This window comes from Sminthopsis crassicaudata, chromosome 3 (assembly GCF_048593235.1).
Source record: "Sminthopsis crassicaudata isolate SCR6 chromosome 3, ASM4859323v1, whole genome shotgun sequence".
In the NCBI taxonomy this organism is placed as follows: Eukaryota; Metazoa; Chordata; class Mammalia; order Dasyuromorphia; family Dasyuridae; genus Sminthopsis; species Sminthopsis crassicaudata.
This window is the reverse complement of record NC_133619.1, coordinates 314,065,782-314,087,867: the sequence shown is the minus strand read 5'-3', so window position 1 is coordinate 314,087,867 and position 22,086 is coordinate 314,065,782. Positions and strand designations below refer to the sequence as shown.

At 36.4% G+C, this 22,086-nt stretch overlaps 1 protein-coding gene across 1 annotated transcript in view; it reads right to left on the bottom strand.

Annotated features, from left to right (window-relative positions):
* C3H3orf85 (chromosome 3 C3orf85 homolog) overlaps nt 1–22,086 on the bottom strand; it is a 107,369-nt gene that overhangs the window by 30,700 nt on the left and 54,583 nt on the right. The window contains exon 2 of the mRNA XM_074301137.1: nt 10,305–10,429. Coding sequence (XP_074157238.1) covers nt 10,305–10,327 — 23 coding nt within the window. The 5' untranslated portion in view covers nt 10,328–10,429. The remainder of the gene's footprint in view (nt 1–10,304; nt 10,430–22,086) is intronic.

Sequence of the window (22,086 nt, the reverse complement as noted above, 5' to 3'; positions counted from 1 at the left end):
CCTGGAAGATCTTAGTACCATAATTTATAAATAAAATATAATAAATAATAAATAAAATATAATAAAAATAAAAGTATCATCTTATGTGAAGCAAATAAGCCAAAATAAAATTAGAAAAATGCAAGGATTTATATCAAGGATAAGTCTTTCCCTGATAACTCCAGAGTTAACAGCAGTACAAAGGCTCCCCATTCTCTGCAGTTCTGGAGCACTATCTCAGCCAGAGAATCCAGTTTGAGATGGACAGTTCATTGTGAGGTAAATCTGTGGTCATCTGTGCACTTGACTCAGCCTCTGATTATAGAGGGAGTAAGCAGGGCTCAAGACTGTCATGCTGCCCATCCTAAGAGGGGCTGTCAGAAGCTTCAAGGGGTAAGGGCAAGTCCTGGACTTTCTCCACTTGTCCCCACTCAGAACACACAGGATTGCTACTAGACTACAGAAAGGATTCGGATTTCTGACAGAGCTATCAAAGTATGTACAGTCAGACTATCAAGGCAGGCAAACCAGACTGCTACAAAAATGTGAAAAGACCTGTATGAATTGGCCAACAACTTAAGAAGTTTGCTTCACAGAACAGTCAAATGGCTGTCAGCTATAATCCCAATAAATAAAACAGCAGTTAGGTTTCATAGACAACTATGCTAATTGTCCTCTCATTATTTGCAAACCTTTGAAAAAAACCTGAATATCCACAGACACAAATACCCAGTAACAGACAGATGACCAGGCTAAATACTCATTTGCCTAAGTATTCAGGATATAATGATTACATATAATTAGAGTGGAAACAGCAAGGTAAGACATAATTGAATTGCATTAACACTTCTTATTGACTATTGTAATCAGTCACAAGAGGAAAAAATGCAGGGACATGACTATAACATAACACAATCAGTCAAAACTGATCCTTTAGCACATACAGGGTAAAATAATAGCCTTAATTCAGTTTTATTCCAGTTAATTGTCCCACTAATTGTCAAAGGGTAGAGTTTTTAAACTCCCAAATAGTATTAACTACAAGCCCAAGAAATTTTACCTTCAATAACAAATCCCATTAACCAAAGCTTCAGATAAATCCCAAACAGGTATTAACCATTAACTTATATGTAAGAAATGTGGCCCAGTAAGTTCTCAACTTATCTTTCATATCTAAGTAGATCATTTCATAAGTTGAACATTATACATGCAAATCATTTTGCTTTAAAATATCCAATACATAGAAAAGTTTCAAGTTGCATATTGTCCATAACAGAAACATTTTCAAAAGGAAAAAAAAAAAAACATACATAGGAAAGTTCCAAATTGCATATTATCCATAACAGAAACATTTTCAAAAGGAAAAAGAAAACTATTATTTTCAGAGGCCCTTTAAATGATGGGCATAACTTCAGGATGGCTCAATACAATAAATTAAAACTTATATAGACTATCCTATACAGAATATCCTGATTCCACATAAAACAATCTGAAAGATTCTTAAAAATATTAAACTTTTAGAAATAAATCTACCAAATTATAGATCACATTTATGACCATATTTCTAAGCAAAGAGACCATTGTGTATCTAAAGAAACAAATATTCAGTCAATTAACTTAAAAGTAGGCCTGTCTTTTTAAATCACAGTTTGCTCTTTGGCAGCAACTTGATAAAAATAAAAACAAAAACAAAACACTTAGTGAGAGGGGAAAATGATTCCCCACTCTACTTCCAAAGAGGCAGGGGGCAGGGAAGGTGAGTTAAACTTCACCCCTGGACAAAAAGATTCCCTCCTGTTTCCCATTCAGTTTTCTCCACACAGAAATCTTTCCATTAAAAACTTTCCTCTTTCTGTTCCTATTGTTATTATCTTTTTCCTTAGCTAAGTGAAAAATTTTCCTTCTAAATACTCACTCCTCCCAAATACCTTCTCAATACTTTCTCCCCTTCTCTCTGTTGCTTCCTGAAATCATTCAAACCTTTAATTGCTCCTTCTCAAATCACCTTTGTTCTCCTTTCCTTTCCCTTCAAAACTTCAAAAAAAGATTCACAATACAGTGAGTAGCTAAATAACTCCATAAAACCCTGTCCAGAAAAGCATAACTTATAATGTTTGCAAATTACCCAATATGTTTCAGAAGGTAACATAAACTGAACAAAATCAAATACGATTTTTTTAAAAATTTTTTGTTTTTTGTCTTTTTCTTCTGCTTGAGTGTTCTTACAGCGATTAGCATCTCTCTTATCTCTATAGCTTTTATTGTCCAGCCCAGGCCAAACAGATTGGACAGAAAACTTCCCCTGCAGAGGTTTCAAACCAGATTATCCATTTTGGCCAATAGGGGTATTAGCAGTGAGTTCTTGCAGTGGCTGGAACTGGTCTCTCCATGGAATTCTGGAAGAAAGCAGATTCAGGCTTCCCTCAAAGAATCCAAGATCAGTCAGCTCAAGGCTGCTCTCCATCTCTAATGTTCTCAGATCTCATCTCGCTGGGGGCCTCTAACTGTAATGCTGGAGGAACTGAGGCAAGATAGAGATTAGAGAGTTTTTAATATTTTATTTGAGAGGGAGAGATTGTGCTGGGGGCAGGTTGTCCCCAGGGCTGATGTCTCAGAGCATCCAGCATGGAATGTGAGTTCTCAATGACATATATATGGCTCTAAGCTTGGGTAGACAAAGTGGGGGTGGAGTCCAAACTCTGGTGATCGGGAATCTCCAGGCAGGAACCATCAATCCAGTTCTGACAGGTTGGGAGATAGAACCATAAATTCTTACAAATTGGGAGAACTTAGGAGGTGTCCAGATTAGAGCCAGGAAGTCTGGGACTTAGAGATATAGATAGTGACAATCAGGTATCTGAGATATGATATCTGAAATCTTATCTTCTGGAATATCAGATCTCCACAGCACTAATTATCTCAGTTCTAATGAACAGAAAAGGGGGGATTGCAACCAGGGGGATTGAGGCAGAACAATTCAAGGAACTGAAGCAGAACAATTGGGTAAACTGAGGCAGGACAAGTCAGGGAAACTGAGGCACAACAGAAAAAAGAGAGGAAGGGTGTGAGGGAAGGAGGGAAAAATGAAGCAAAGAAGGAAAAGAAAAAACAAAGAATGAAGGAAAGAAATAAAGGAAGCAAAAAGAGAAGGAAAGGAAAGGCTAATGTATAAGTTGGAATTTGAAAGACAAAAGAGATTTCAATAAGTGGAGATGAAGGGAGATTTTGTTCAAGGCATGGGTGATAGCCTGCATAGATCACAAAAGTGTTTAGTCCATGATGACTTAAGGGAATAGGCAATAGAGTGATTAAAATGCAGTGTATAAAAGGGAATAGTTTTTAATATGACTAGAAAGGTAAGATGGTGTCAATATAGTGCTGTGGGATTAGAGTTCAAATCGTAACCTTGACAATACCTACCTATGAGACCTCATTTGTCTGGGGCTATTTCCTTATCTGTAAGGTGAGAAATCATTTTAATTTCATGATTTTCAAAGTCAGCTAGGTTTGCCAGATGATAGAGGGCTAAGCTTAGAAACATGAAGATCTGAGTTAAAATCAGCCTCAGACACTTTCTAGCTTTGTGACACTGGACAAATAATTTTATCTCTGTCAGGCTCAATTTCCTCAACAGTAAAATGGGGACAATAATATTTATCTATCAGAAGTATGTGGATCAAATGAGATATTTGTAAACTAGTAAGTACAGAGCCTGGCACCTAGCAGGTGCTTAATAAATGCTTTCCTTCATTTTTTCACTTCCTTCTTCCCTTCCTTCCTTCCTTCTTCCCTTCCTTCCTCCCTCCCTCCCTTCCTTCCTTCCTTCCTTCCTTCCTTCCCTTCCCTTCCCTTCCCTTCCTTCCTTCCTTCCTTCCTTCCTTCCTTCCTTCCTTCCTTCCTTCCTTCCTTCCTTCCTTCCTTCCTTCCTTCCTTCCTTCCTTCCTTCCTTCCTTCCTTCCTTCCTTCCTTCCTTCCTTCCTTCCTTCCTTCCTTCCTTCCTTCCTTTCCCTTTTTCTTTCCCTTACAGTGCTATATCCATAGTTCTACATTCTAAAACAGTGTGTGTTTTCACTTATCTAGCTCAGAACTAATAAAGATTTTTGAACAGGTAAATAACATGGTCAGGATAATGGATTGGGAGATTCTGTTGACAATTTATCTTTATTGTTGATTGTGCATCCTTTGAATCTCTCATTGCTTTTATTCCCTATTTGATTTCTATGTTTATGCTTTGCTGTTCTACTTCTTTTTCATTCTCTTCATTACTTACCATAACATTGAGCATCTTGAAGAATCTCAATAAATATGGAATAAATTACAAAAACAATAAGTGAATTTGTGTGGGATACAATGAAGAACTTCCCAGAGCAGCTGAACACAGAATCATTTTGCCACTGTAATTTGTCTGATTTCCAAAAGATCTTTTAATCAGGATAAACACATTCATCCTACTCTGAAGGCAGGAATTAGAAGGTTGTGGGAGGCTTTGAGATTACAGTTTCTTACTCTATTAATTTAAGATCATTAGCCTCATTTCTGCATAATTCATTTCACAGTATTTGCCTTTGCTATTTATTATGTTTTTCTGATGTCATTTCTTATTTATGGTTGCTGTGAAATAGCATTGCCTTGGGGTGGAAAATAACAATTTTTCATGTTTATAATCATTGTTCAGAATGTTTTCAGTTAAAATGTGTTTACTGGGAAAAGAAATGAAAGTATAGCTTACCCAAGGATTATTTAAATGATAAGAGAGCTGTACTATTAGAGATTCCAACCACTGGTTATCTACTCAATGTTTCTTCCAGTAGGAATATTTTACAAGACTATCTAAGTTGACAAGTTCAGAGCACCTGTACCTTGACTGCTATCTTCAGTCCTCAAAAGACTATCCAGGAGTTCTCAAACTACAGCCTAAGGGCCAGATGCGGCCTGCTGGGTTATGGCAAATGGGCTGAGGGACAGAGACAGAGTGTGAGATTTTGTTTTTACTATGGTCCGGCCCTCCAACAGTCTGAGGGACAGTGAACTGGCCCCTATTTAAAAAGTTTCAGGACCACTGCAAGAGACAGCATCAGTTCTTCGGGAATATATAGCCCAGTCTTAAGAGAATATAACCTAGACAATCTCATTTTCTCTCTCCCTATCTTTACATTTTTCTTTTCTTTTTTCTTTTTTTTTTCTGAGGCTGGAGTTAAGTGACTTGCCCAGGGTCACACAGCTAGGAAGTGTTAAGTGTCTGAGACCAGATTTGAACTCTGGTCCTCCTGAATTCAAGCCTGGTGCTCTATCCACTGTGCCACCTAGCTGCCCCTACATTTTTCAATAGGTGAAAATGGTACAGAAAAGAAGCCACAAAGGGCAAATGTAGATAAATAGAGCATATGAATTGCATGAATGTAGAATAGAAGGAAAAAAGAGGATACTAGTAGATTTCTAGCTGGTATGGAAAGGAGATAACATCAGTGTCCAATCCTCCCATTTTACAGATGAGAAAACTGATTACCTAAAAGTTAAATTACATAATCAGGGTTGCACATGCTATATTTTGATTTTATGCTCCTTGACTGAGTTTTTCCTTTGAGTAATAGCTCCCTAACTTCTCTTCTACAAGCCAACCACAGCATATAATTCTCCCTAAAACCAGAGCCAGCAACCTCTCTACTCTGAGTACTCAGAATGGGCCTTTTTGTACAACAGACATTTATTTCTCTGGGGAAGAAATGAAATATAACTAGTTTGGCTTAGTTAATGGTATCATGTGCACTTTAAATAGTAAATTATTTTGAGTTAGCAGCTGGAAGTTGGGGGAGGGGACAGGAATAAATCCAGAATAGTAATTTCAAAGTTTTTTTCTCTCTCACTATAAAAAGTCATATCCCATATGGCTCTATGGAAGGGAAAATTAGGAAGATCGCTCCAATTACATAAAGAAAATTAAACAGAAATGTAATTGGTGGAAAAAAAACCCTCTTTTTAATTTTTATGTTTACTTCATTTTCAAACAGAACTACGATATCATTCTTCTTTTAGTTGCCATTCCAACACCTTCCTCCTTCCTTGGTCCTGATGAATATAATAGTCTGTACAACTTTCCTTCACAGCAGGGTCGCCGTTGTACTGATTTCTGCCTTATTTCTAAGCAGAAGGGGACCATAGTGTAATCCCAATGAATCACACAAATTCATTATTCAAGGAGCCTGTGTTAGGATTTTTATAACCAGAATTCAAAATCCCAGCTAAATAGCAGGTGGCATTGCCTTTCTGTCTGTGCCCAGTGTTTGACACAACTCTTGGCACGTCATTAAGTCAGATTAATGCTTGTTGTGTGACTGTTGTTCCTTTTCAAGGTAGAATAGCCCTAGGCCTGAAAGCTCCTAATGAAAGTATGGACCTGTAGGCCATCTTTTTCAACAGAGAAAAGTGATCCCCAGGACTCCTGGGAAGTCCTTAAAACTCTGGGTCCTCTATTCCAATTCATTTTGTTAAATAATAACAGGTAATATTTTTATCGCACTTATTATATTCCAGGTAATTTTTAAAATTTAAAATTTTAATATTTTCAATTTAAATTTAAATCATAATTTAAAATAATTATTATTTTATTTATTTTATTATCGTCTGCCAGGCACTTAGTGCTTTATAATTATTATCTCATTTGATTTCACAACCACCCTGGGAGGTAGATGCTATTATAATTCCCATTTCACAGATGAGAAAACTGAGGCAAACAGATGTGCTCAATGAAGGGAAACTTGTATCTCAATCCATCAAATTATACTCCCACTTCACCATCTTTCCCAGCTCCAAGTTTGTTAGTTCTTGGTTGCCACAATCCAAGCTGGAGGGAAGAGGCTTGGCTGGTGGGCAGGGATTAATTTAAACAAATGATCAAAAAAGTCAAGGTCCCGTCCTAAGGTAACAAGTCAGTCTAGAGGTCCCAAAAGGGCAAGGAGGAGGTGGCATTGCCATTCTTGCCTGAGCCACAAGAGGGCAGGAGGGTGCGGCTTCCCTCTGTCTTAGCCCCGCCCCTGCCCCACCCACCCAGCCTCCACTGCAGATTGTCGGTGCTGGGCTGCCCGGGAGCATGGAGGAGAGGTACTCAGCCTTGCACAGGTGTCAGATACACCTGGATTACATCCAGACCAATAGGTGAGTTACTCCGGCAGAGCCCTAGGGGGCCAGGCGAGGTTGCCTTTACAGAAGGGCCCCTTATTGCTTTCTTTGTTTGAATATGCAAAAGCAAATAGCACTTCACCCCCAGACTCCCTACAAGCCCCCATCCTCACCCCAAACCTTTAGTTTTCTGCACGGGAAAATCCCCGGGGCAGTTAATCCCCAGGGTACCCCCCCTTCCCCCTGATTATTTATTCGTTTATTTTCCTTCAGTTTCGGTCTCCCAGCCCCCACCCCCACTTCCAGGCGCCTAGGAAGTGCAGGCTCCTCCCCCCAGCTTGCCTTCCGGGTGTGCAATGTGCTCTGCAGGGGTTTCCTGCCTCTCCCTGAGGGCCGATAAGCCCCGCCTCCCCTTAGACTGAGGCCCTTTGATTTTACTAGATTATGAGGGTGTCTAGGAGAGCCACCGGCAAAATTGGCGTCCCAGAGACATTTAAAGGGAAGCGGGAATGAAAGACCAGGTCTTGTTCTTTCCTTACCCTCCATTTTGGGCCCTCCTGTTGACTGGATCTTTCAAATGAGAACGAGAACAATAAAAATAAATTATAAGGCACTTGCCTGATAAATAGAGTAGTGTGTAAGGACAGAGGTTTGCAAAGTGGTTTATATAGGTTTACAAAGCATCCCGTGAGGAAAGCGCTGCTAGTTTTCCCATTCTATGGATAGGAAAACTGAGCTAGGCCACGTGATGCCAGGCTGCTGATAAGGCTGAGGCAGAATTTGAACTCTAGTCTTCCTTGATTCAAGCCCATACCACTCCCTTCAATTGCGGCATCTGTTTGGGCCAAGGCTAGAAGGTAGAGGAGAAGCAAAGGCTTTGGAAAATTACGTTTTATTTGCCTTGCTTATTATTTATAATGTGATAGGGTGGGTTAAGTAGTCAGGAGCGGTCTGGTTCAATGTCCTTCAATTTTGAAAAGAAAAAATACAATTTCTACTCTTAAGTTCTGAGTTATTGGATCACATTTAATCAAGTCCCAGGGAGATGTGAAATGTTTCCTTTCTATCAAACTGCTGAAATAAAGGTTTGGAAGAGTGCTAACCAATCAGTAAACTTGTATTACGTGCGTACTATGTGCCAGAGACTGCGCTAAGGGCTGGTTCTGCCTTAGAAAACTTCTCTTGGTTATAATAATAATAGATAATAATGATGCTTAACATTTATATTAACTACATGCCGAGTGCTTTATACTTATTATCTCATTTGATTTTCATGACAACCCAGGGAAGTATTTGCTATTTTTTCCTCATTTGACAGATGAGGAAACTGAGGCAGGTAGAGGTTAAGTGACTTGCTCAGATCACACGGCAGGAACAGCACTCAGCTCACTGCGCCACTTAGCTGATATAAATGCCCTTCTATTAGTTCAGGGCCCTTGCCTTAGGGATATCTTATGATGGCATATTTATTTTAAATCCCAGAAATATGGGATGTATCATATCATTTGAGAATAATAACATTGCCTTTGTTGGGGATTTTGCCTAGAAAAGTAAGCAGACAAAAGGATACTAGATAATAGTCTCTCTCGGCTTAATTCTGGTTGCTAATACTTTTATTCTGCTTTTCTCCCCTGCTTTCAGTGTTTTGATTACTGAGTAAATTAAAATGACAACAGCCTCAGGGGGGAAAAAATCGGATGTAAATTCACTTCTTTTCTCCACAAAGTAAATTTTTGATGAAGCCATATAGCACTAGGGAAACTCCAGCGTCATTTTCCATAATCGGTTCATAAATAGTAATAATACACCCCAGGGTTACACAGTCAATATACTACCAAAAGGTGGCACATTTTATCATTTAATATTGAAGTATATTTAATATTACTGGAAGAGCTTATTGTTTAGACTCGCAGTGGTCCTCAAACTTTTTAAATAGGGGGCTGGTTCACTGTCCCTCAGACTTTTGGAGCGCCTCACACTCCGCCCCTCAGCCCATTTGCTATAACCAGGCGGGCTGGGCCATAAACGTCCTCAGCGGGGGCATCTGTCCCTCGGGATGTAGTTTGAGAAGGCCTGGTTAGAGAAATCATAGTATAATGGATAGAATACTGATTCTGGAGTCAGATTGGTGTATGTTCAAATCTCACTTTAGGACTGTAAGAGTTGAGTGATGTTTCTGAGCCTTCAATTCCTTATCTGCATAATGAGGATAATATTGCCTGGCTTACATGGCAATTTTGGGGGACTTTGGTATTCCATCTTATTTGAGAATTCCATCCAACTGGATTTGGTAAGCAACAACCTTGGAATTCTAATCAATCAATCAATATTTATTTATTAAGCCCCTAATAAGTGCCAAGCCCTCTTCTAATTCTGGTTACTAGAGAATGTTTACAGACCTCTTGGCAACAACAACAATAATAACTAAAATTTATAATTTTTACTATGTGGGCCAGGCACTGTGCTAAGTACTTTATAATCATTTCATTTGAGCCTTACAACATCTTTGGAAACAGGTGCCATTTTCCCTAATAATTGGCCACCTGAGCTGGGTTCTGAAGAACTCTTTAAGTTTTGAGATAAGTGCTGTTTACATCCCCTTTCTCCCATATGTAAAGTGCTTCAAAAACCTTTAAAGCACTAGATAAATAATAGCTATTACTATTTTTGTCAGCTAGTGATCATATCTTAATTTACCTTTAATTTGGATTTTCATGCATCAGTTTTGCTGAAAGTGATAAAAGTTAAACATGAAAGTGCTTATATACATGTGAAATGGTGTTATTATTATTATTATTATTCCTGTTATTATTTTAAGCCAGTAAGGAAGTCAAGAAGTGCTTCACTTTCTCTTTATATATATATATATATTGAAATCATATATGAAATCTCTCTCTCTCTCTCTCTCTCTCTCTCTCTCTCTCTCTCTCTCTCTCACACACACACACACACACACACACACACACACACACACACACACACACACACAGATACTCTGATTTTGTGATCCTGAGCAGGTCACGTAATATCTCAGTGTCTCACCTCTCTAAGTAAGTCCATAAATTGCAAAAGAGATGCTGATCTATATTGGGAAAGGGGGTTTCCACATCTAATAGATCCATTTGCCAGTAAAATCACAGGACTGACCCCAAATTATTATTATTAATTTTAGTAATTACTTTTAAGAAAGATCTTAAAGTTGCCTTTACCTTAGGGGAGTTCCCTCCTCCATCAAAAGAGCCCCTCTAGCTTCTACCACCTCTGCCTAATAGGCATAAGAAAATTACATGGAAACTTTTGCTTGATGCTGGTTTCTGGCTGCTGATTGAAATGCCTAAACAGTAAATGAAAAAAAAAAATACAGGACTGTCAGTACTCAAAGTTCATCTAAATAAGCTGATTAAATATTCTAAAATTCTAAAATGGTGAATATTTTCTCTGTATAGTTTCTATATAGCAGTTGGCATCAACAAGACAGTGAATTGAAGAGATATTTTAGAAGCAGGGTTTGGGTTTTCCCCCCTTTTTTCCTGCCTCAGAAGTTGTAAGGATTCCAGGATAAGCATAGCTTATTAGGGCAAACAGGGCAAATTCCCTCATTTGCTGTAGCAACAGATGGTTCCTCTTGGCTAAACAGAGATGTGTTTGTAGGCCTTTGATCTTTAGTCTTCTTAAGAAACTAGCCTGCCTTAAATAGTTTTTAATAAACCACTCATTGTACAAATTATAGAGTGTTTACAAACCATTTTACAAACTTTTAAGCTTTATTTAATAATTATAGTCACGCTTTCCTTTCCCAGAGCCTCTGTTGACTGAGGGAATTATTTTGCTAACATGTGCTTATCCCAGTACTCTTTATGGAGAGTATCTGCTCTAGAATAAGTTCTTAATATGTTAGTTGTCTGAGCCTGGATAAATGACTTCTTTGCTGTTTTTCATATGTGTCCACAAGGGTTATAACCTTTTCTCATCATGCTTTTGAGTTTTACCATTTACTTTCTTTGTATTCCATCAGCACAACACACAGCTTCCTTTTTGGAGCCCTTGCTGAATTACTTGACAATGCAAGGTAAGACATGCCTCTAAGTTTGTTGAGGGAAGTTTATGACATAAATCTAATGATGATGGATTTAAAGATGATGATGATGTGATTATTTCTCCTAGGTTTTGCTTCAAGATTATTCACTATAATATTTAGATATTGCTAACAATCTTTTCCCTCTTCAGTCCATCTTCCAATTGTTGGGTCTTAAAGAAGACCCCAAAAAAGCTTGGGATTCTAGAAGGTGTCAAAAGAATTTGCAGGCTTGAACCCATCTCCAAGTCAAGGGATAAAGTTTATTATAATTGTAATATCAATTAAAGTGGGTCAAGTTCTAAAAAAAATTAGCAAAGAAACAGGAGCTAGAAGATAAATTTATAGAAAAAGAGAGTTCAGGTACTTCATGTCACTGATATGCTAATTTTATGGCTTAGAGGTAGAATTGAAAAGTGGTCTTAGAGATGGAATTGAGAATTGGTCTTATAAGTTATCAAATTCTATGGCACTGATTGTCTCAGAAACTTTGTTATTACTGACCAACAGATTATTATGTAACAGCCAGCATTGTTTGTGGAACTATAGTACCATCTTCCTTCCTTCACTTCCTTCCCTCCCTCCTTCCCTCCCTCCTTCCTTCCTTCCTTCCTTCCTTCCTTCCTTCCTTCCTTCCTTCCTTCCTTCCTTCCTTCCTTCCTTCCTTCCTTCCTTCCTTCCTTCCTTCCTTCCTTCCTTCCTTCCTTCCTTCCTTCCTTCCTTCCTTCCTTCCTTCCTTCTGTTCTTCCTTTCCCTCCCTGCCACGCTTCCTTCCTTGCTTTCATTTAAACAGTCATATATATATATGTATATATATATATATATATATATATAAAACTATATAAATTATGCATGTTTGTGTACATATACAATTTGAATCCACCCTCTGACAATTATTAGCTGTGTGACCCTGGATATATCACTTTATCTTTCTGTACCTTAATTTCTTTGGCTGTAAAATATTGAACATAATAACACCTACCTCACAAGTTTTGGGGAGGATTAAATGAGATACCTCTAGAGTACTTTTGTAAACAAGAAAAAGCTATATAATATAAAAATGTATATAAAATAATAATAAAACATGCCATTTAATAATTGAAATTATATTTAATAATAAAACTATGACTGCTTATTCCTCTTTGTGTTGTTTTTTGAAGCAAAATGTAAGCTCTGTGAGGGGAAGTCTGTTTAGATTTTTTACTCTGTATCTCTAGATCCTAGCAAAGTGTGTGGTACATAGCAGGTTTTTTAATAAATGCTTTAGGAATGAAATTAAATTGAATTGAGGAAGCCACGGAGCAGAGAATATGCTTTTTGTATATCACCAAAGTGAATTAGCTTTCTTCTTTTTTTTGGTCTATAATCAAGAGTAGCAGACATTATTGTCTCTACAGTGATATACATTCCAGAAATCATTATTAAGTTATTTTCTGCAGGTGGATAGTAAGGGATAGAGTGAAAACGCATCTTTGGATTGATTCACAGAGCTCTTGATCTTTTGTCAGTGATAAAACTCAAGTGTGACAGTTGCCCATGAAAAGTCAACAGATCCAAGGGAAACCCTCCAGCATGTTGACCTCTAGGGTTCTGGGAGAGAGAGTGAGACTAATGACTGTGTGACTGTGCTTCACTTAAATCCATTTCACGTGCAAATCAAGACATCATCCCATGATGTCATTAATACTTTTTGAAAATGAAGGACAAACAGTAACAAGTTAATCTGTTAACTCTAGATAGATGAAGGAGCACAAAAGTAAATAGGACAAACTTCCTGCCTTCAAGCAGTTTGCCATCTATGAAGAGAGATAAAAAATTATTATTATGTTTTAGGTTTGTGCTTGCTATTGGGGAAGTACCATTAGGAAGCCTTTTGTCATTGTTGCATTAACTAGTTTGTAGGAGGTATTCAACAATTGGGGAATGATTAGACAAATTATGTTACCTGAGTGTAATGAAAATACCATTGTGTTGTCAGAATTGACAAAAAGGATGGGTTCAGAGAAACCTGCGAAGATTTTTATGAACTGATGGAGAATAAAATAAATAGGAATAATGTACACAATAACATTGTAAAAACCTTAAGATCAATGCAGTGATCAGCTAGGATGCTAGAATACTGACAATAATCATTGCTACCTGCTTCTAACAGAGAGATGATTGATTCAATATGCAGAATGAGGCAGACCTTTTTGGAGATGGTTAATGTAGGAATTTGTTTTTCTTATGCATATATTTTACAACAGTTTTGTTTTTCCTATTTTCCTTTAAATTATTGGTGGGGTTTGGGAGGAAAAGAAAATAAATACTTGTTTAATTGATTTTTTGTAAATAAAGAATTTAACTTTTAAAAATGCTTTGCAATTTAGTAACTTTCTCTTAGAAAGAAAATTCTTTCAGGGTCACACTTCTGCTCTCTTAGAGCCAAGACTTGAACTCAGGACTTACTGACTTCAAGGGCCCTTTTATACACTGGCACACTTGCCTTTCCACAAAGTTATATCATAAAAATAGAATTTTTTAAGTGCTTAGGAAAGGTACAAAGAAGATGTATGCACATGTTCAGAGAAGGGAAAGGTCACTTTTGACTAGTGACTTTACAGAAGATACTTTTATAAAGAGGCATTTGAAATTGTCTTTAGAGTTTCAGTGAACAGAGATTATAGGAAGGACATTCATTCATTCAACAAGTATTTGTTAAAAGCCCATCAGGTACAAGGATTGTCCTCAGTGTATGATGGGAATAAAAATACAAAAGAAAGATTAGTACCTGCCCACGGAGCTTACATTCAGCTGTGGAAATGTTAACTTTTATGTAAGTAAGGAGGAATGAAATCATTTGAAGAAAGTACTAATTATTAAGGGGTTTCAGAAAAAGCTTTCCAGGCACAAGTAGCAGGATGGGCCAAGACAGAAGAGTTTAGAACAAATGTATTCATCTTTGTGTTACTCTGCTGGCTTCTTTCTTGCTTGTTGATATTGACCTATCAATGATTGCTGTTTATGTTTAGTATTTTGTAGAATAAAGAAAATTTATGTCCACATAAATTTAAAAAAAAAAAAAAGAACAAATGTATTCTATTCAGAGTATAGCAGTTACTACTCTGTCTGAGGCTTAGGGCATGGGAAGGAGAATGATATAATAATAACAATAATATTAGTAGGTAACATTTACATAAAACTTACCATGTACTAGGCTCTGTGCTAAGTGCTTTACAAATATATATATTAATTAAATTTTCAAAACCACCCTGTGAAGTTGGTGGTATTATCCCAATTATTATCTTGACGAGGGTCAAAGCTAGTAGAGGCTGGATTTGAACTCAGATCTTTATGGCTCTAAGCCTAGCACTCTTTTCTACCCTGCCTTCTAGTTACATGTATGTATATGTGTGTTTATGTAAATGTATATATGTCTTTATGTGCGTCAATACTCAATATTTATATATGTAAAATGCTGCCATATAATTATGCATAAAGGGAAAAAGGAGTGAGGAGATGGAAATAAGAATCAGAATAAAGAACAAAAATAATTTTTATTCTATTACTGCATTTGCATACCCAGCACATAGTATAATGCCTGACACATAAGGATGTAACAAATGCTAATAGGCTCCCTTAACTGAGACAAATATAACCTTTGTCCTAAGAATAAATTGGAAAATTAAATTTCAGGAGTTAAAGGAAAAACAGCATAATAGAAAGGCAAGGTCAGTGTCTCTCTAACTTGACACCCCAGCAACTCATCCTAAAAACACTAGTGGTTCTCTAGGGTAGTACCTTATTACAAAGTATTTATTACTGGGCATGGTAGCACATGTCTCTGATCCCTCTTACCAGGAAGACTGAGATTGATAGATTGCTTGAGTTTGGGAAGTCCAAGCTATGGTGGACTAAAATAAATGAGTGTGTGTACTATCTGGTCCCAATTTGGTGAGCTCCCTGGAGCAGGGAGAAGCAGGTCAAGCTTCTGTGCTATCAGTAGTGGGATCCCTACACTTCTAGCATGGATGAGATGAGTAGATCAATGGGAACAAACAAAATTCCAAAGGCATTTATGTATTTTAGAGCTGAATGAACCACTTGATGCCCTTTCCCTGTGCTTCCTCTCCCACAAAAGCTCTTTCCTATCATTCCTTCTATCCTCTGCCAAACTCCATCTATTTATCTGGCATCTTAAATATTGCCAAGCTTTGTCTGATGTGGTAATTCTGCACTGTCTGTCCAGTAAAGACTAATTGAATACTTTAGATGTTTCATTAGATTTTCTTAATTTAGTAAAGATTAGTCTTCTGCAACAGCAGAGTTTGGCACTTGTTTCAAAATATTCAGTAGCCGGTTTATTTAACTTTTCCACCCCTAATCTTTTTATATGTCTCATGATATCAGCAACAGTTTTTAAACAGATTTCAGTGCTCTTCTACATGAGGTTGAAGAAATTGTTTGGACTAAAGCCAAAGAATTCTATTCTCTTTTAAAGGATTCTGGTAAAACTGCATTGTTTTAAGGGCTTGAGTACTGAAGTGAGAATAATAACTGCCTGACACAAGTAGATACCATAGCTCAGTGTGATAGCTGAGACTTGTACTGAGTTAATAGGAAGGCTGAGGCTAGTGGATTTTTTGAGTCTTGGAGCTCGGAGCAGCCCTTGGGCTAAGCCATTAAGTATCCAAACTAAGTCTGGCATCTATATGATGAGCCCTTGGGAGTCAAGGAATACCAGGCTGCATAAGGAGTGCCAGACTGGTCCTTAAACAGAGATCCTCTGCTAAGTAGTTGGAATGGGTCTGTGAGTGACTACTGATTTCACTTGGGTGAGGTAGGGAGAACAAATCTCAAAAAGAAAAATGCTATATTATAAATTTAATGAGGGGCAGCTAGGTGGCACAGTGGATAGAGCACCAGCCCTGAATTCAGGAGGACCTGAGTTCAAATCTGGTCTCAGACACTTAATACTTCTTAGCTGTGTGACCCTGGGCAAGTCATTTAACCCCAGCCTTATTTAAAAAAAAAGAAAGAAAGAAAGAAAAAAAATTAATGAGGAATAATGTGGAATAATGTAGCCTCCTCGTTTAGGTTTCAGAATTTTTTTTTATTAATTCCAGTACAAATCTGTTAGGATTACAAGGTGCTAACTCAGGTTGTCTAAACAATTCTCTAGCTCAGAGTTCACACCTTTAGTTCACACCTTTAAAAGGAGTTTACACATTTAGTCTTCTGAAAGGAGTTTACACCTTTGGAATATCCACAAGCCCATTATCTAGGAGGATAAAAAGAGGCAACTTGAGTCTGGACTACAGTCTGGATTGAGTAAAAGAGAAGATGTCCTGTGGATTCGCAAGTCCAGCAATCCCACACTTTTGGAGGGGAAGGCTCCAGAAGCCTCCCAAGAAACCTGCTCATAGAGGAAAAGATTATATAGAAAAGAAACCTCCTCCCAGAGAAGGATTACAACTGAGAGACAATTAGACCATTACATAAATCATTGCGTTTCTTCAGATTTCACTCTAAGATAGATTTTCTAACAGATGATTACAGGAACACAACTATTCACAGTCAAATGTATTGAATGCAGAGAAAGCAATTAGTTTTCATTTACTTGATATCTCAAATTCTTGGAAGGAATGGAAAACAAATCCAAAATTTTCCAAATAAGAATTTGGAGCTTAATTTGGCACCCAAGAATACTTTAAAAAAGTATTATAAAAATTTATCAGAAAAATTCATCCACAAATCATGTCAGTTTTTTTTTTTTTGCCTTTTCTCTTTCCTTCCTCCCAGCACTTAATCCCAAGTCTGCACATAGTAGATATTGAATAAATGCTTGTTAATGATAATGCAAGTGACACAGTTATTATTTGCATATAAATTGAAGCTTAGCTTTTTTGTTTGCTTTTCTTATTGTTTTTTAATTGCAGAAATCTTAGCATTTTAAACCTATAATTTTTGGATTTTGTCATTCTGGGTAATGGGAAGTCAAAACATCGATATTAATTAAGTTTCTTAGTCTGCAGAACCCAAAAGCTATTGAAGTATCACTACTGTGAATGTTTAGTGAAATCACAAACATTCTTAAGGAGAGAGTTTCTTACTTGAGAGGCTTCCAATCCCTTTGAGGGTACTATATACCTTGTTCTTTAGCTTCAGTGCTCATTTTGTGTGAAAAGGCATGAGCATCATTCTAGGCTGGTCTCCTGAGTTATATTATCTTTAGTTTTGTAATTTGTGATTCTGTTCTTTATTTTGGTGGGCTGAATGATTTTAAAATTCAGGAGAGTGGAGAGTTTAGATTGATTTTTAAGAATTATAAAGCATTGGAAATCTGTGTCGACTGGAATGTGTGTATACATGTAAGTGCTTTAAGTATTTCAAATATTGGAAAGATCTCATTTAGAAAATCAGAAATTAAGGAGACTCTGTCTACTCAAGGAGAAATGGAAGAAATCCCCAAATTTTTTTGCCTCATCCCTTCTTAGGTAGCTAGAAAAAGTTTGAATCAGAATAATTCAAACTATGATTCATTATCATTCCAGGAGAGATAATACTCTATCCCTTTAAATACTATCTTGGTGCCCTGTCAGTCCAGATCATAGGAGGAAGGGGTCTCAAAATTCATCTTATCCAAGCCAAACCTGAAGAAGAATCCCTTTTTGGCATTGCTGACAAGTGGTAATATAGACTCTACTTGACTTTCAAAGCTAGGGGAGCCACTGTGTCCTAAGGTAGGACACTTTTGGACAGTACTAATAATTAGGAATAATTTCCTTGTAACAGATGTACCTAATTCAGCAACTTCCACTCACTTTTGGTATTCATGCCAAGAAAAACATCTAGACCCTCTTCATCATAGTAGTACTAAAGATAATTGATCTCATGGGTTTGCTAGCTCTAAATATATCCAGTTCTTTCAGCCATAATCTCTAGGACTCTCATCATAACTAATTTACCAGCTAGTTTACCTAATTTATCTCAAGACATGCTTCATTTTGTTGATTTCCCCATCAAATATTGCACCCAGAACTCCATATCACACACAAAATGGAGTCTGAGCAGTTCAGAATACATAGTAAGTACTAACTCCTTTCTGTGTCTCTCCTAATATAGTAAAAAAAATCATGTTGATTTTTTGGTTAACATGTCACACAGTTGACTCATCCTAAAATCTTCAAATCTCTGCATTTGGAAATTCATTCTTCTCTACCCTACTCACTATCCTGTAAATTATCTTTATCTACACACACACACATATAATGTATGTTAATGCAGTTGTATGCATGTTAATGTATGCATGTAATGCAGTTAAATAAATGCACACGTGCGTGCCCACACACACACACATACACACACACACACGCAGCCTGTATCTCTTCAAAGAGATGATTTTTCTGGGTTAAGATTGCTTACTGTAATTATCTGGTATTCAATTAGTTTTTTTTTTTGTTCTTTCTTTTTATATTCATTAAAACTTTGTTATAAAAATGCTTGTTTTACTTCATAAGTTAAAAATAAATTTTAAAAATCCTCAAATATTTTCTACTTGTATTGTTATCCCATTCTGTACCTGTACACTAAAGTTTTTTGAATACAAGAATACAAATTTACATATCACTCTATTTCCAAATTGAGTCTGGTAATTGAATCCATGAAAAATATCTGAGCAGCTCAGATATTTTTGGATTGCCAACATATGAGCTATTCTTTTCACTTTCATATCAACTGAGATTTTATAAGCATGTCATTTATAGTCATAAATGTTCACTAAATAGTTCACTAAAAAATGTAAACTCCTTAAGAGGAAGAATTAATTCATTATTGTCTTTGTATTCCCCTCACCTACCAAAGTGCCAGGCATACAGTAAATATCTAATAGATACAGTTATTGTAAGCTCCTTGAGGGCAGGACTGATTTTTGCAGCTTTTTGTATTCTGAGTGCTTAGTACAGTGCCTGCCACATAGTAAGTGCTTAATATATGTTTTTTATTGATGAAAATATTGAAGCTAGATTCTTTTGCATCTAATAGACATCTGTTTTCATTCAACCAGTTCCTTAAATATGCTATTCTAAATTATCATAATTATTATTTTCTAGCTAATATTTATATCTTATTTGCAATGATTCTGTAAAAAGAATTTGTTACATGCCTTGAAATCTACTTTTATGATACTAGCAGCATCCTTCTAACCTATCAGCCTAATAACTCTGTCAAGAAAGGAAATGAGATTACTTAGAAGTCGTTTACTGTTTTTGTCCTTATATTCAAGCAAATATTTATATAATTAAAAAATAAAAGGGGTGTCAAAATTCCACAATATTTTATCCATTATCCTGTGAGTAATTCTTGATCCCTATTCTCCTCTTCAAGTTCTTTAGTTGAACCAGGAATAACCACATAATTCTGCTTACTATTTCCTAAAATTTAGAAATTTGAAGACTTTGACATTTATAATATCCAAGTGAATAGAGGTCTTATCAGGCAAATGAATTAATGGTGAAAAGCTTTTTAGAAATTGTTTCAAGCCATTGAAGAGAATTTCTTTACCTTTTTGATTTTTGGTAACAAGTTATAATTATTGTACATCAGTAGTTTGGTTTACCTTTCTTCAGTTTGTATTCTGCCTTTAAAGGAATAATATTTCTGTATTGTTTCCAGAGATGCAGGGGCTACAAGACTTGATGTGTTTTCAGGTGAGTGGATTTTATAGAGACAGTGTACATTTTAAGTGATTGTATGTGTGTGTGTGTGTGTGTGTGTTTTCTTGCATCCATCTTATTTCATGAAGTTTATATTTTATGTTTTTGGTTTGAATTATTTTTTTGTTTTGGGGTGTTTTTTGTTTTTGGGGTTTTTGTTTTTTTGCTTTTTGTTCAGTTCTTTTGCCAGAGATGCTATAGTAGTTTGCCATTCCCTTCTCCAGCTCGTTTTACTGGTGAAGAAACTGAGATTAAATGATTAGTCTAGGGTCACATAGCTGGTAAATGTCTGAGACTGAACAGACCTTCTGACTCCAAATCCAGAGCTCTTTACGCACTGTGCCACCTAGTTGTGATGAGGAGTAAACTGAGGTTCTAAACTGAGATGGGTTAGTTCCTTTTCTCTCTCTCCTTCCTTCCCCAAAGTAACCAAGGCTGGGGTCGTCAGCAAATGAATTTGCTACTTAATGCTGTATGGAAACATAGTCTTTATTGATTAGAATGGAAACACCGAAAGCCCGTGGGCAAAATGGCTGCAAGGTACAAGGCCAATTTTGCAAAGAATAGATTTTTGAGGACTCTGTTTTATACAAGAGCACAATCATTCAGATGCAGTGATGTAAGGAGGTTCTGGAGAGTGATGTAAATAAGATAAGGATTTTCTTGTTATCTTTTGGGGACAGACAGAAGTCTCTTCCCAAAAAGGGATTTCCTGCTGGTGCTTGGTCTATCTGGGCAGATTAGAATGGGGGCTGTAAAACTCCAGCCAGCTCAGATAGCCCAAACTAGTTTGACCAGATCTTGTATCAAAGGTTCAAGTCCCAAAGGAAGTTGGAGATCAAACAAGGAATATCAAGGGGCTACCGCCCCCAACAGTTGCCCATAAGTAAAAGTGTGCTCTGTATATTTTTGGAATGCAATTTAAGTATTTGTGACTTCATTGATCCTGCTGGGAACCAGGGCAAGAAATATGTTCTTTTGGGGGTCCGGTATTCATTAGAAGTACTATTTGGTAAAGTATTTTTTCTAAGGTTCTTTAATAGCCTCTGAGTATTCTAGGCCATTGAGCTTACCTACCATAAAAGAACACTTAAAACTCATAGAACATATAAAACTTAATTGTTCTACACTATTAAGCAAGCATCTTATTTCTTCCAATGTATCACAATTTAAAATTACATATATAAATATGCAATATGAGATGGGTTTGTTTGGGGAAATATAAAATTTCAAACTAAAAACACTATTTTCAGTTTATCTCATTTTTAGCCAACAAATATATAATGAACTTGATAAAGCAGAATATTAATTAGTCTGTGACCTATAGAATTCATTCCTATAAAGCTAGGTTATTTATGCATATGGAGTAGATGATCCCCTTTGGGGATGAGAAAGCAGATGAGAAAGGCTATAGAGATAATAAAAAAAATTTTAAAGATCCTATTTAACAGGACTAAAGGAACTTGGTCTACTCTATTGGATCCTAGTGGAGCTAGGTATTTTAATGTTTACATTGGGTCTGAAGTCAGAAAGACCCCATTTCAAATGTGATCTCAGATGCTTATTAGCTGTTTGGTATTAAAAAGTTATTATATGTTAACTATCTAGTTAACAAAAAACTAACTAGTTAACAAAAAGATGTTAACTATCTGTTAGTCTCATTTTCTGCAGCTGTAGAATGGAGTTAATAATAACACCTATTTTGTAGGAATGTGGTGAGTATCATCTAAGATAATATTTGTAAAGCATTTAGCACAGTGCCTGGCACATAATAGGTGCTATATAAATGCTTATTTTATTTCCTTCTCTCTTTCCTTCTCCTTTCCAGGCACTCTATACACTGAATCATCTAGTTCTTTAAAGCATTATAAATTCTAGCTGTCATTAATAGCAATATTAAGTCATAATCATCATATTAGATTTATACAGTAATCTATTTGTGCCAATTATAAATCTCTCTATTGCCTTTTTCAATCACCCAGAAAACTGATTCTTTAGAGCTTATAATGCCCCAATATTTGCAACTATAAAACAGCATTTGAAGAATAGTTGTTGAAAATATGATTCTTTGCATTGGGGAACAGTTTGCAAATATTAAAAATACTATATGATTTCTAATATGCAATTTGTGTTTTTCATTTTTTTAATTCTGACCCTAACTTAAAACCTGTTTTCAGTTTCTATCCCAGATATATGTAATGACACTATTTCAATGAACTGGCC